Source organism: Cydia splendana, chromosome 22, assembly GCF_910591565.1.
Source record: "Cydia splendana chromosome 22, ilCydSple1.2, whole genome shotgun sequence".
Taxonomy (NCBI): Eukaryota; Metazoa; Arthropoda; class Insecta; order Lepidoptera; family Tortricidae; genus Cydia; species Cydia splendana.
In genome coordinates this window covers 408,830-421,806 of record NC_085981.1, presented here as the reverse complement: position 1 = coordinate 421,806, position 12,977 = coordinate 408,830, and the positions used below count along the sequence as shown (strand labels likewise).

Sequence of the window (12,977 nt, the reverse complement as noted above, 5' to 3'; positions counted from 1 at the left end):
GTACAGTAGAATTTTTGAATATGCGAAGAAGGAAAAGCTTGTCTCAATATTAAATCATTTGACATAATTTTTTGTTTGATCAAATATCTCGATTCCCTAAATACCCCATAAATCCCAATTAAATACCATGAAAATCCTAAAATAAAACAGAAAGAAACTGTACAATAAAATTAATAACAATCAAGAATTGTTAAAACAAAGACTTAAATTGCTTCCAGGAATATCTTCCAGTTGAATTGATGCGTTTAGTGTACACACATTTGGTTGCATTCAAATGGTGGGCACGGCATAGTTTGGTGTTCCAGGTAACATAACAAAACACACCCATGAATACTGAGCTATGAACTCTATAGCGCACATTTCATAGATTTACAGTAGGTACCTATATTGGTTTTTCTTTATTATAGATATAGGTAACATTCTGGTATTAAAGACTTGTACCTGGTCTGCTAATTTTCACTGGAGTCAATGTTCTTACTTACTAAGCTACTAAACTTACATCCCGTTTAGGGTTCATCCACATATTACGCCACAGCAACAGGGGGAGGGGGGGTCATGCCAAGTGTGACAGTACGTATTAAAAATGGACGACCCCTACCATAAAACCACCCAACTACAGTCCAAAAGCTCCTAACCATGCATGGCCCAATATTCACATAAATATCTCCATATTTTTAATGTCATAGTTCTAAGGCAAAATATTTGTATAAATGGAAGAAAAAACCTCAGACAAAACCAAAAATAGGTACCATTAGCATTAAACCTAACCTATTAGGATTGATACTTATTTACCTAATTACTTGATGAACTTGTGGACTATACACATTTCTCGAACGGTATTAGTCTAATATTATTAGGCTAATAATATTAGTCTAATATTATCAAACTACACAACGGGACTTAATCGCGTATTTATGTTTTAAGATTTACCTCCGACGTTTCGAGGACGGCGTTGTCCCCGTGGTCTCGGAGGAGGAGGTCAATCTTAAAACTTAAATACGCTATTAAGTCCCGTTGTGTAGTTTGATAATGTTTAATAATCGTGAAAGTTTAAATCAGTGATTAGTCTAATATTTCTCGAACGAAATGGGGCCCTGGCCTATAGTTGGCTATTTTCACAGTACGCTTTCAGAAGGCGCTTACATCAAAGACATTTGCTTTAATCAGTTCGTACCTATATTCGACGTGATGTCCGCCCTACGTCACAACCTATTAAGTGGTACTGTTGCACTAGTTCTGAACGCTCCAACGCTGCTAAGCGTCCGCAAACAACCCCTTTATGGCTATTTTCATCGCATCATCCAAATGTGTTTGACGATTGTGACATGATCTCTAAATGCTCGTCGTTTTTGACCGACTACGGGAAGGTTTAAGGTGCACCGGGGTAGCTTTGAAAATTGCTAATATCTACTTAACTAAAAGCATATTCTATCCTCCTTAGTCATGCACCGTATCATTTTAGCTGTTTATTATTTAAGTAAGGCCTTTGTCCAGCAGTGGACCTCTTTTGGCTGAGATGATGATTATTTAAGTGTATGGTTTTGTGTCGTGTGTTTCACCGTATGTTTGATTCGTTGTATTTTATATTGCGGGTGATTGATACATTTTAATCGACTTTGAAAGCGGAGGAGGTATTTGGTAAATGGTAAATTATGGAATGATATCAAAAGTTCAAGTAACGACAAACTTATTAAGAAGTAAGTAATTGTAAGTGAGCAGGAGATGTGATCTACAGATGTGCAAATTGTAGAAAATTTCGATATAATGTATAAGTTCTACTCGTAGGAAATTTATTGAAAAAATTACAGGAGTCAAAGAAAACTTTTATGTTGGAAATGGAAAATGTTGGTTGCCATGCAAAAATATGAGTAGTTCCCGAAATTTTTCCATGTGGGATTTTTCACAACTTCGGAAACTTTCCGACGGCGCATCTCTACATTCTCTACTTATTCGACATCATCTAAACTCAACTTTATAGTTAACTAAGAGCCGTGCTTTGCAGATACACTGCTGCTGACAGAGAATCGAACCTACGATAGACCTACAGTGTGAAAGCCAGAAACCTTTACAATCAACCAGTACTTACAATTTCCACTGTCAATCGTTATCAAGTACCGTAAACGATTAAATAGATACCCTAAAAGTCAAACGTCAATTAAATTTGAGCGGGCAGGTAACCGAACCCGCTACCTCCCGCTATCCACACAAATCGCACAATCACCCGCCTCAATAATGCAGGCACTGCATTTTGACATCAATGCATTTACCCTGAAACACATTACGAACATGTTTCTACAAAGGAGTTTCAATCTTATCAGAGTAAGATTAAGTTGAAAATTGATTGGATTAAATTGGCGACTTGAGTCGTTTTTGTTTCACGAGCTGTCTTCATAGAATCGTTCAAGCAAGATTGAACGTTGATTTTAAAGTGTTAAGGTTGATATTTGATTGGGAAGGTGATGTTTAAGTATTAATAATGTGGATCGGGATTCAAAAAGGTTCGTAGGTGAAATATTTGGCGAGTGCGTCTTGTACCATAGTTCGTACCGTTAATTGATGAAATGTAAACCTTATTATAAAAGATATAAGGTATACCTATGGTTAGTCAGTGTTGTTAGTACCTATTGCGAATTTGTGCTGACAGTTTTCAGTCTGGATTTCTGGATAGAGGGCTGATGCGTGACACGTATCGTAGACTGAATCTATTTTATATTCAATTAAAGCCCAGAGAAGCAACATTTTCTTTTCGACCTTATTTTTAATATCGCGAAGGTTCAAAAATGAAAACCCAGGTATTCTAAAAATAAAAACACCACATCAATGCCACAATAGCGATGGTTTAGCCGTTATGGATGGTAAAGTAACACCGTATCCCAATGATGCTTTATTTCGACCATTTTTAAGCATAGCAGGAATTTCCATTACTTATAAACTGTACCGACAGTTTAATATACAGGACATATGCGAAGATCCTCATCTTAAGAGACCTCAAAATTAAATAATGGATTAGATGAACTTTATTATAAATGTAGAAGGCATCATCACTCTTCCTGGTCGATTTCGGCCACAACGACTGCGTTCTACCGCTGAGAGCGTCGCTGGTGGGCTCTTAGGTGACTGGCACAGCCAATTTTTGCAGCGAATATGCGACCACACTCGCTGCAGGTCAGCACCCCTCCGACGTAATTGTAAATGAATGGCCACAGGGAACTGTAGCGTAACTGTAGAAGTAGTTAAGTCAACTACTAATATGCTTCTCCAGATATTCTTAATTCTTACCAGATACCACCAAATAAAATACCATTTTAAAAATTACTATACCTACATAATTTTAATGATAACAGTAGAAGCCTGCTGTAGGCCTAAGAAGCTATCACGACGTCCACGTCATGATAGTGGACATGGAAAAGAGCAATCTAACACCTGAGGATGCCGAAGATCGGGCAAAGTGGAGAAGATTGAGCAGGAAAGCGGACCCTGGCACTAGGCTGAAGAAGAACAGTAGAAGGTTTTTTTAAATCAAATCATAATACATGCGGGGGTCTTCCCCACATTGGTCTTATACAACATGCTTCTCCAGCCACCTTTTAATCTTCTCGTCAGACACGTTGACATAAACACCAGGAACTCGACCGCAGCCGTAACCGAATGACGAGATACCCACTAGCCGGCCGAAGGAGACGGCTGGCCCGCCACTGTCACCCTGTTCAAAATAAACTTAGTTACATAAGTAAATAAACACATGTTTCTTCAACTATTGCAATTGTTCCATCTACAACAATGGCGGCGTACAGTCAGCATCAAAAGTATGTAGTTCTTCTTCTTCCTGCCATTATTCCACGTTATGTGGGGTCGGCACAACATGTTTTTCTCTTCCATCCTATCCCATGAGATCTCTATCTATCTAGATGATGATGAGAAAGATCTCTATCTTTCGTCACCTCAGCACTCACACCTTTCTTTTTCATATCCTCTTTCATACAATCCATCCATCGTTTTTTGGGTCTACCATCCGCGCTCCGTCCATCAACGTTTAACCCTAAAGCTACTGTTACACATGCTCTAAAATAGCATGCTAAAAAGCGTGCTATTGAGTATGCTCAATATGAGCATGCTTATGAGCAGTTTACATTTGCTAGCAATAGGCATGCTAGTTTTAAGTATGCTCCTGAATAAGCATGCTCAAAGCAAACACTCCAATACACATGCTATTTTATAGCGTGCTCTCTCGCTCTCTGTCAGTTCAAACAAAGCCATGGACAATCAAACAGCTATCCGTATGGAGCTGAATAAAATCATCCTTTTGCTAGCGATGCAATGCATCCAGAAGCTTATATCAGCTCGGCAAAAAAGAAAAGAAAGAGAAATATTTGGGTCCGTGATTGGATATCTAGAAGACAGGACTTTGGAGCAAGTGCTCAATTGCTTACAGAAATGCGAGTAGAAGATGCTGCGGGTTATAAAAACTATTTGCGGATGCTACCGCATCAATTTGACTTTTTACTCTCTCAAGTTGAAAGCGCTATACAGAAACAAAATACTAGCATGCTCAATAAGCAAACCTGTTCACACGCGCTAAAAGCACGCCCCCCTCCACCCGCGCTGCAGGTAGCATGACCAAAAATCGCAAGACCGTTGATTTTTGAGCAAACTCAAAATGAGCATGCTCATTATTAGCAATGTTTCGACACACATACTACTAAGTAGCAATTGCTCAATAGTGGCATGCTTTCGTGCTAGTAATCAGCATGTGTAAGAGTAGCTTAACATTCTTTTGCCTATATGGCATTCATCCCTCCTCATAATATGCCCATACCACGCTAACCTACTACTACTCCTCATCTTCTCCGTTACCGGTGCTAATTCTTTAATAATTTAACAAAAAGAAATGCCGAACAAATAATACTGTAACAGGTACTTGATCGTGAACTGTATAAATACTAGAGACTCATCTTTAAACAAAGACAAAAACAAACAAAAGTATTCCAGGATGGCAGATACTTTTGGCGCGTTGTTTATCCACTTATATATGTACGAGTAGGTGCTAACTGTACCTACTCTTTACTGATTTACTTCTCTCCTACCTGTTTATAAGATTTATTACTAAAAATGAATACCTAAACTATTTAATGATGCTTTATTGAGACGAACCTGGCAAATGGTAAAAATCTTTTGGAATCACACCTGACAAGCGTCTTCCCCTTCCCCTTCAGCGCAGAACATTCTAGAAGTCAAACTGTAGTTATACCAGGGTTGCGGTACCGTTTGGCATTCTGGCTTTGGCACGATTTGCACTTGAGCCCGTCGGAGAATATCGTTGAAGTGGCCCTGAAAGATAATATAAAAAAAAGTTACAAAACAAGATAGAAGAAGCGCTAGTGACCTGACAAAGGCTATGTGTTTCTATAAACGGCTTATATGTATAGTCCTCTTCTGGGTCGAAATATCAGGTGACAGTAGGTTTATTCATAACCAGTACCTACGCTTATAGTAAGCGTGCATGAAGTGTAGGGGGCAGCACAGGAGCCGTCAGATTTTTGGCGCGAGGCGTAAATGTGAAGTTAACGCTGCCGATGTAGCCCACAAGATGGTAAAACCTACAATGCACAAGAAAGCGTGCGAGAACGGTAGATGGTAGCACTTGCTTTGGCGTGAAGTGTCAATGTACATGTTTATGTTTCCGATTCAGGCCAAAAGATGGCAGACCTTCCAATGCGCACGGCCCGCTATTCTTAAGAGGTTGCCTAATGTACCCGAAATAATTGTTATATAAGGAAAGGGATACTGAAGGGAGGGATAGATTCTGATGGTTACGAGTATGACCCGCTTGAGTGAATTAAGCCAGTAGGTACCTTAACAGTTTATTAAGTTTATAATAAAGCAGGCAATACCTACCTGTACTCACTTTTTCTTTCGTAAACCCCCAACCGGTCACAAACATGTAATGTCCATATTCTCCATCGCTTATTTCAATCGGATGAACGAATTTACTGAACCTCAAACTTCTGAATTTAAGCAACTGAACGTCGAAGTCAAATTCATGTCTTTTGGCAAAATTTGGATGGACTATGTGTGAAATTATGTTGATTTTGCGAGATATCTGACGATATTTGCTTCCAACTCTAATAAAGGTTTCTTCTGTTCTGAAATAAAAACTAATAAGTTTTTGTATTTTATGTATTACGGTCTGGCCTAGTGGGTAGTGACCCTGCCTATAAAGCAGATGGTCCTGGGGTCCTGGGTTCGAATCCCGGTAAGAGCATTTAAGGATGACATTATAATATTTATTTATTTATAATTATATATATCCGTAACTGCAACTTACCCGCAGTGAGCGGTGGTCAAAGCCCATTGCCTGTGTATGAGGACTCCACCACAAATATCTCCGTAGTTGACTTGGTAAGGGGCCTGTACTATAGTGATCTCTTCGCCTCCTAAAATTCTACGCACCCGTCATATATTATACCTGATTATACTTATATAAAAAATCTAAATTAAATTTGAAGGTTTCGAATTAATGAAGTTACAGACAATCCTCAATATTGTTATTCATATTCATAGTTATCTAAAAAAGCGCTATGAATTTTAAAAAGCTCTGCTGGCTGAACTATTTGTACCTTAATCACTTTTGATGATTAATTTAGACGCAACGACTTACCCATATACTAAAGCAAGTTGCGTATTGAAGCACGTGAAACATACAACTAACTCCAAGTACATACTTACATACATTCACGTTTATTGATTCCTATTTTATCGACTGAAAAAACCGATAAGCATCCATTGCGCTGACTTCTGGTACTTTATTGAAGTATTTTATTGAAAAATTGTATTTTTAGTCTGCACAATTTTTCATCGCTGGCTCATCATCACCAGGCCCAGCCAACTGACAAATGGTTTTGAGAAAAAGCCAATCGAAACTTTAATGATACCTATATGGAAAATGGTCACATTAGGTCTAAGTAAACGTAGGGACTTAGCTATGGTTCATATACATAAAATTATGTAGAAACATTTTCCATAATGTCAATATCCAGAGAGGAAAATAGGGACTACTTTTGCGGAAGGACTACGACTGAATTTGGCCATCTTGCGGTCAGACGCCGCCGTAGGATTTTTTCGTAGCACAGCGAAGGATACCATGCTCTTAAAATGTTTTGCTCATTACAACAAAATTCAACAGAATGCATCAGAGTAGAATAAAATATCAATTTTATTAAAATTGGAGGACAATTTAATCTAATCCAAAGGGAGTCCAGTGATGCTTCTGATCCAGTCCCTGACTTTGGCCACCTTGCTGTAAACGCCGTAGGACCCCGGCGTGGCGCAGCCGTACCCGAAGGACACCATGCCGAGTAGCCGGTCGTAGGCTACCGCTGGACCGCCCGAGTCTCCCTGGAAAAATTGTGATATTTAGTAGAATTGCAATGTTATAAAGGATTCATGAAGGAGATGTTAGGTATTTATGTTAACAAGTAAGAAAACAAGTCCTATATTTTTTTTAAAGTAAGTAACTTAAATCCTAAGGTAAATACTGCCTCAGACAGCTCATTGTGTCCGAGACCGATTAATGCAGCGTCCTTTTTCTTCTTCATTGCAACAAACATGATAGAAAATCATAATTTATACATAACTGTTTTATTATTTATTGATAGCATTTTTGCATTTATTAATAACAAAATAAAAAAAACAAAACGTTAAAATTAAAACTAAACTATAACAAATATTAAACTAAACTTATAAGTAAAAAATGCTCCCCAGGTCACCTTCCTGCGTTATGGTGCCCAGAAGGCTGGCAGCGTTACCTTTTTGGATGGCCAGGCTTCTCCTCTGGCCGATGTACCTGCCAGCTCTCCGGTCACCTGAGGTGTCAATAAGACGCTGGGACATTTCTTTAATGGCTACTCTACACCATGGGCCAACGCCGGCCACTCCAAGGGACGCAGCCATGCGGTAGAATGAGATAGCAATATCACTTGCTCCTCTAATGCATAAATGCGTCCCTTGGAGTGGCCGGTGTTGGCCCATCGTGTAGAGGAGTTTTAAAGAAGGTTGAGTCTTTATTGATTGAGTGAGCTACGAGTAAATCTCTTAATTTCAGTTTGGGCTAAAATGCTTTCGTATGTCCGGAACCTATCGTGGTCTCTAGGTCGCATTTTCATCCGGTTCTCATGAAATTTTGTGAGCAGGTTGATTCACTTTTTGGAAACTTTTCATAACGGTGGAACAGTCAGCAGCAGAAGTGGCTAAGCGGGTGAGATGTACAAAATTACCTTGACACGCTGTTATTCTCTTAACAATAAAGTCGCGTCAAGATCGTTTTGAACACGTGGCCTGCTTAGCAACTTCTGCTGCTGACTGAATCATGGGGTTTCGCCGGGTCTTCAGCTCATATAGCCACTAGTTATAATACATGAAACATTGTACCTGGCAAGCATCCTTTTTGCCCTCCGTATAACCAGCGCAGAACATCCTCGGGGTAAGTGCGCCTCTGAAGTAGGGGAAAGGCACTTTTTGACAATGTTCCTTCCCGATGATTGGCACGCTGACTGCTTTTAAGACGCTGGAGTATGGACCCTGGAAACATACAGTTGTTTATTTGTTTATATATAAATTTAAAACAGGCAACAAAGCGCATATTACAAATAAACACTATTCATGTGACAAAACGGCGTGGCTCAGTTGAATCGTCTGGTCTTGTGTCGGATTCGGCAGTTTGCCCCAGAACCTCCGAAACACGACACCCTTCGGCCAGAAGTCGGCGCACTCGATGGTCACCTGCAGCGGTCGCGGCAAAAGAGTTTAACATTGACTGTCTACGCGAAATTTCCTTGAGTGAGTTTTCGTACACAGCTTTTAAAACAAAAATTGTTACAATATTTGTAGGAATTGTAGGTTGTGTGCAATAAGGTATTAACCTCTCATCTGTGTATGATAAGGATCCTGTCAGAACAATTTTAGTCATCTTCATGCATTTTTTTTTCTAAAACGAATTCTCAGCACAACCGAAGTTAGAACCCACGGTTTTGGCCACCACACACATGAAAGGTTAATAGAAAATGGGAAATTACTCTGAAATAGCCCTGGACTTTGGCAACGTCCTCACTAGTTGCTTTATTTTATTCTGTTACTCTTACTATGCTCTTGCAGGGTTCATGTGGAACTGCAGTAAATAGTTTATAAGAACTGTATACTAACATGAGTGCAATAAACAATTTTGATTTTGAAGTGTTGTTTTTGACCTTTCTCTGTCAAGCATAGGTTTTGTTAGACAGTGAGAATTCCGGACTGTGGTTTGACGTAAAAAATAATAAACAATCTAAAGTCATGTTCACTACTCTTCACTCGCCCACGCATCCAAACCTGCCAAGGCAAACTCAATTTTGATTTGACAAAATAAAGATTTAAAATAGAATGGAACGGGAGATCTTTTCATAGGTCTCTGGGCAATTAGTGGATAACACTGAACCGTAACCAGCAACGTTAAGCATTAGTGTTAGTAATTAATAGGAAAGTAAAATACAGCCGAGCACGGTCGCTAATTTCCGTCCATTGGCTACGCCTCCGAACACGGAGTCATTAGTTTCGCCTGTTGTTTTAATACTAGCTCCGCCTTCGGCACGGGCTGTTTCATTATCTTCGTCATAGTTATTGTTAACAAGTATCTATTATATGTTTACTGTGCGTTGCGCACTTAGTAAACAAAAGTTAATTATACGCTTGCTACTACTTTTTTGTGACTGCTTGGTTGGAGCTATTAGTTTTATCATATTTCACGTGTTACTGATTTCCATCATAAAATCACGACTCAGTTTAAACATTTCCTAATTTATTTTTAATTTGTAAAGCCATAGTTTATTCATTGAACTCATTAGTTTTTAGTTTTTTCCCTGTTACCAGTGTGAATGAGGAGGATTTCACACTGGTATTAAGAAAGAAGAAGGCGCGCACGGCGCCTCGTAAGACCCAGTGTGGTACCGCCGAACCGGCTAATTCTGGCTTGCGGATTGCTACACCGAGTAAGACGCTGTACGTATCACGCCTGCATTATACCGCCACGGCTGCTGAAGTGGTGGAGTGGAGTATGTACACCAGAAGACCGGCTACGCGCTGAGGGTGTTCCAGCTTCGATCGCGCCACTACGCGCACTTCAACTCTTTTGTAGTGCGCGTGCCGCGACCGCTGCAGGGGACCATCGAGTGCGCCGACTTCTGGCCGAAAGGTGTCGTGTTTCGGAGGTTCCGGGGCAAACTGCCGAATCCGACACAAGAGCAGCCGATGCAACGGAGCCACGCCGGCGCCGTTTTGTCGACTAAATAAGTGTTTAGTTTTAAGTTTATAAAATACATATGTATGTTAGACTGTAAGGTATTTGTAATATGGGCCTTGTTGGCTGAATTAAATTTATAATTAAACAAATAAATTAAGTCTATCGAGTTAGATTTGATTACATTAGATGATTTATTTCATGAAAGACAATTACATAATAAGTTTGCATTGATGTCAAAAATATAAGAATTTCTATCATGATCGTCAAAAAAAAAGAAAATAATAACAAAATTAGAATAAGAGTAAGTAGGCGTTGACGTAGGGTTTGACGTTTATCAAGCATCTTTTTTACTTTTACAGGGTTCCTATGACTAACATCCGCCATCACCTTCAGATTAGCTTATATTATAATATTGCCTGGTCATTTGATGATTTGACTGATATTAAATAATCATACGGATTAGACTAAGCATCAAAAGTATCTACCATTCTCAAATAACTTAACGAAAATAGATGTGTCTCTGGTCTCTGTATGTATCTAGGACGATTAGAGGGTAAAATATACTTTTGAATGCGAACGATATAAATATATCTGTATTTGATGAGTATTCTAGGGTGGCAGATACATTTAGCGCATTGTTTCATCCGCTACTATTAACGCTTTGATTGTACTGTTTTTAGGCTCACTTCTCGTGCTAAATTCAATATTAAATGACTCATTTGTTTCAACTTCGACTGTCCAATCTTATAAGCTTATGACCAATACTTACGTTCTCCTGAGTATTCCCCCACCCCGTGACCGTGACCATCTTCCCCACGACCATATCCTCAATATGCGCGATCTTGATCGGCTGCGTGTTCTCATCGTAATTCAGCTCCTGTGTCAGCTCCAGGACCTGGAAGTCGTAGTCAAAGGGGTGCTCCTTGTTCTTGCCTGACCACATCGGGTGGATGTGGTTGTTCAGGACTGCGGTTTTCTTCCCGTGGTTGAGGTATTTTGAGCCGGATCTTATGTAGTCTTTCTTGCTTTGAAGGGAAGAGGAATTGTTAGTTTTGTTTTGTTTTAAATGTTAAAATTAAAGACCTTTTTGACTCCGTTCACGTGGAACTTGTTATTCACACTCCCATACTCGTAACATTTCACCACTATTTCACTGTGTTACCCAAATTTTATCCAAATCCAATTCATCTCATAAGCCTAGAAGGATGTACCTCAAAGCCTTCCATGTTGATAAGAATAGAGTGATGGTATACTTTATGAAAATATCTTTCTTGTTGCTTTTGAGATCCTAAATCTCAAGTATCAAGTCTTTTGCCATTTGTAGAAGAAAAATCAGGAAAATGCAGTGTAATCTCAAACGCTTTTAAGAAAACTAATGTGCCTACTTATCCTTCAGTAGATATTGTATAAAGCTATCGCAATTTTCGATAGCCTAGATAAACTTCTCTCTATTTTTCTTTTGATTTTAGAGGCCACCGTTACTAAATCAAATCAAAATTCCAATACCAAAAAAATCGAATCAACTTTATAATGTAACAATAAACTTACCCACAATGGCCAGCCGTCAGCACCCACTTCCTACCAATAATAGCACCGCCACAATTCGTACCATACCCAACATGATACGGATACATATTGATATCTACTTCTGTACCACCCACAATTCTGTTTTCAGCATCATAATCATCTTCTACGTTATACGATGCTCCTATATTATCAAGAGCGTTATCATCTCTGTCTAGATTCAGGCCATCAAAGTTATCTACATCAGGAGCTTCAGTCGGTTCTTCGACGTCTTCAATGTCGAGCCGGGGGACACTGAGGCGTTTTTTTAGGGTTAGGGCTCGTGGTAGGAGAAACACTTCTAAAGCTTTCTTGCGGACTGAATTTGAAAGTGGGACTACGAGCACGTCGTATTCTGAAAGATGTTTAATGTGTTAGCAACACGTATGAATTTTTATGACACGGTTTTTACACTTCTACGCAGTTAGCTAAGTTAATTGTGAACAGTTAGGTAAATTAGTTATCTTTGGTTCAAATTCTAGTGGGAAGATAGATTCGTGTGATACTTATTTAAATTTTGTTAAATATATACTTTATATTTATCACATACCTAGGTAAAGTATAGAACAACACTCCAAAAGTATCTAACATCCACTAATAGTTTTACAAAAATAGGTAGAGATAAATTTGCCCATCTATCACCCTGTAAGTAATTGTTTTACATATTACTTTTTGTAGATAGCTATTGCCAAAAGTTTTGTAGATAACTTTTGGCACGTAGTCTCATCTGGTACAATCGATGCTGACTGTACCTACTCGTAGCACAAAATTATTTCAAACAAAAGAAGCTTGTTCGAATTTTGACGAATTGTCACGTTTTGACATCACTTGCAGCACATCTTGCTCACACATAGACCAGTGAATGCGAGTCAAAATGAAATCAATTTGTAAACTTTGAACCACGATCTAGCCTGAGTGTCCCTAAAATTTGTAGACTTTTATAGAATCATAAAAAAACTTACTTTCCGGGTCGACCGGAACAGCCCACAAAGCAATGACTAAAAGTAAAAAACGTACCATCTTTGTTATTTTTTACTTTTAAATCATCACGTCACAAGCGAAGTGATGCAATTATGTTTTTGCAATGACGGATTTTTTAAATCTAAAATCACACCGTGACCGTTCCTAATTTCTCTTGAAATTA

At 38.9% G+C, this 12,977-nt stretch overlaps 2 protein-coding genes across 2 annotated transcripts; both read right to left on the bottom strand.

Moving 5' to 3' along the window:
* Positions 1–3,288: 3,288 nt before the first annotated feature.
* On the bottom strand, positions 3,289–6,721 carry LOC134801568 (trypsin-7-like). Its single transcript, XM_063774181.1, has 5 exons — positions 6,659–6,721; positions 6,326–6,442; positions 5,906–6,143; positions 5,185–5,328; positions 3,289–3,703 (listed from the first exon to the last, which is right to left on the bottom strand). The coding sequence occupies exons 1-5, from the start codon at positions 6,718–6,720 to the stop codon at positions 3,560–3,562; spliced, it is 705 nt and encodes a 234-aa protein (XP_063630251.1). The 5' UTR covers position 6,721; the 3' UTR covers positions 3,289–3,559.
* Positions 6,722–7,211: 490 nt separating this feature from the next.
* Positions 7,212–12,949, bottom strand: LOC134801558 (trypsin-1-like). The gene is made up of 5 exons (XM_063774151.1): positions 12,796–12,949; positions 11,819–12,188; positions 11,040–11,295; positions 8,428–8,577; positions 7,212–7,395 (listed from the first exon to the last, which is right to left on the bottom strand). Exons 1-5 carry the CDS (start codon positions 12,851–12,853, stop codon positions 7,240–7,242), a joined length of 990 nt encoding a protein of 329 aa, XP_063630221.1. The 5' UTR covers positions 12,854–12,949; the 3' UTR covers positions 7,212–7,239.
* Between the last annotated feature and the right edge of the window lie 28 nt (positions 12,950–12,977).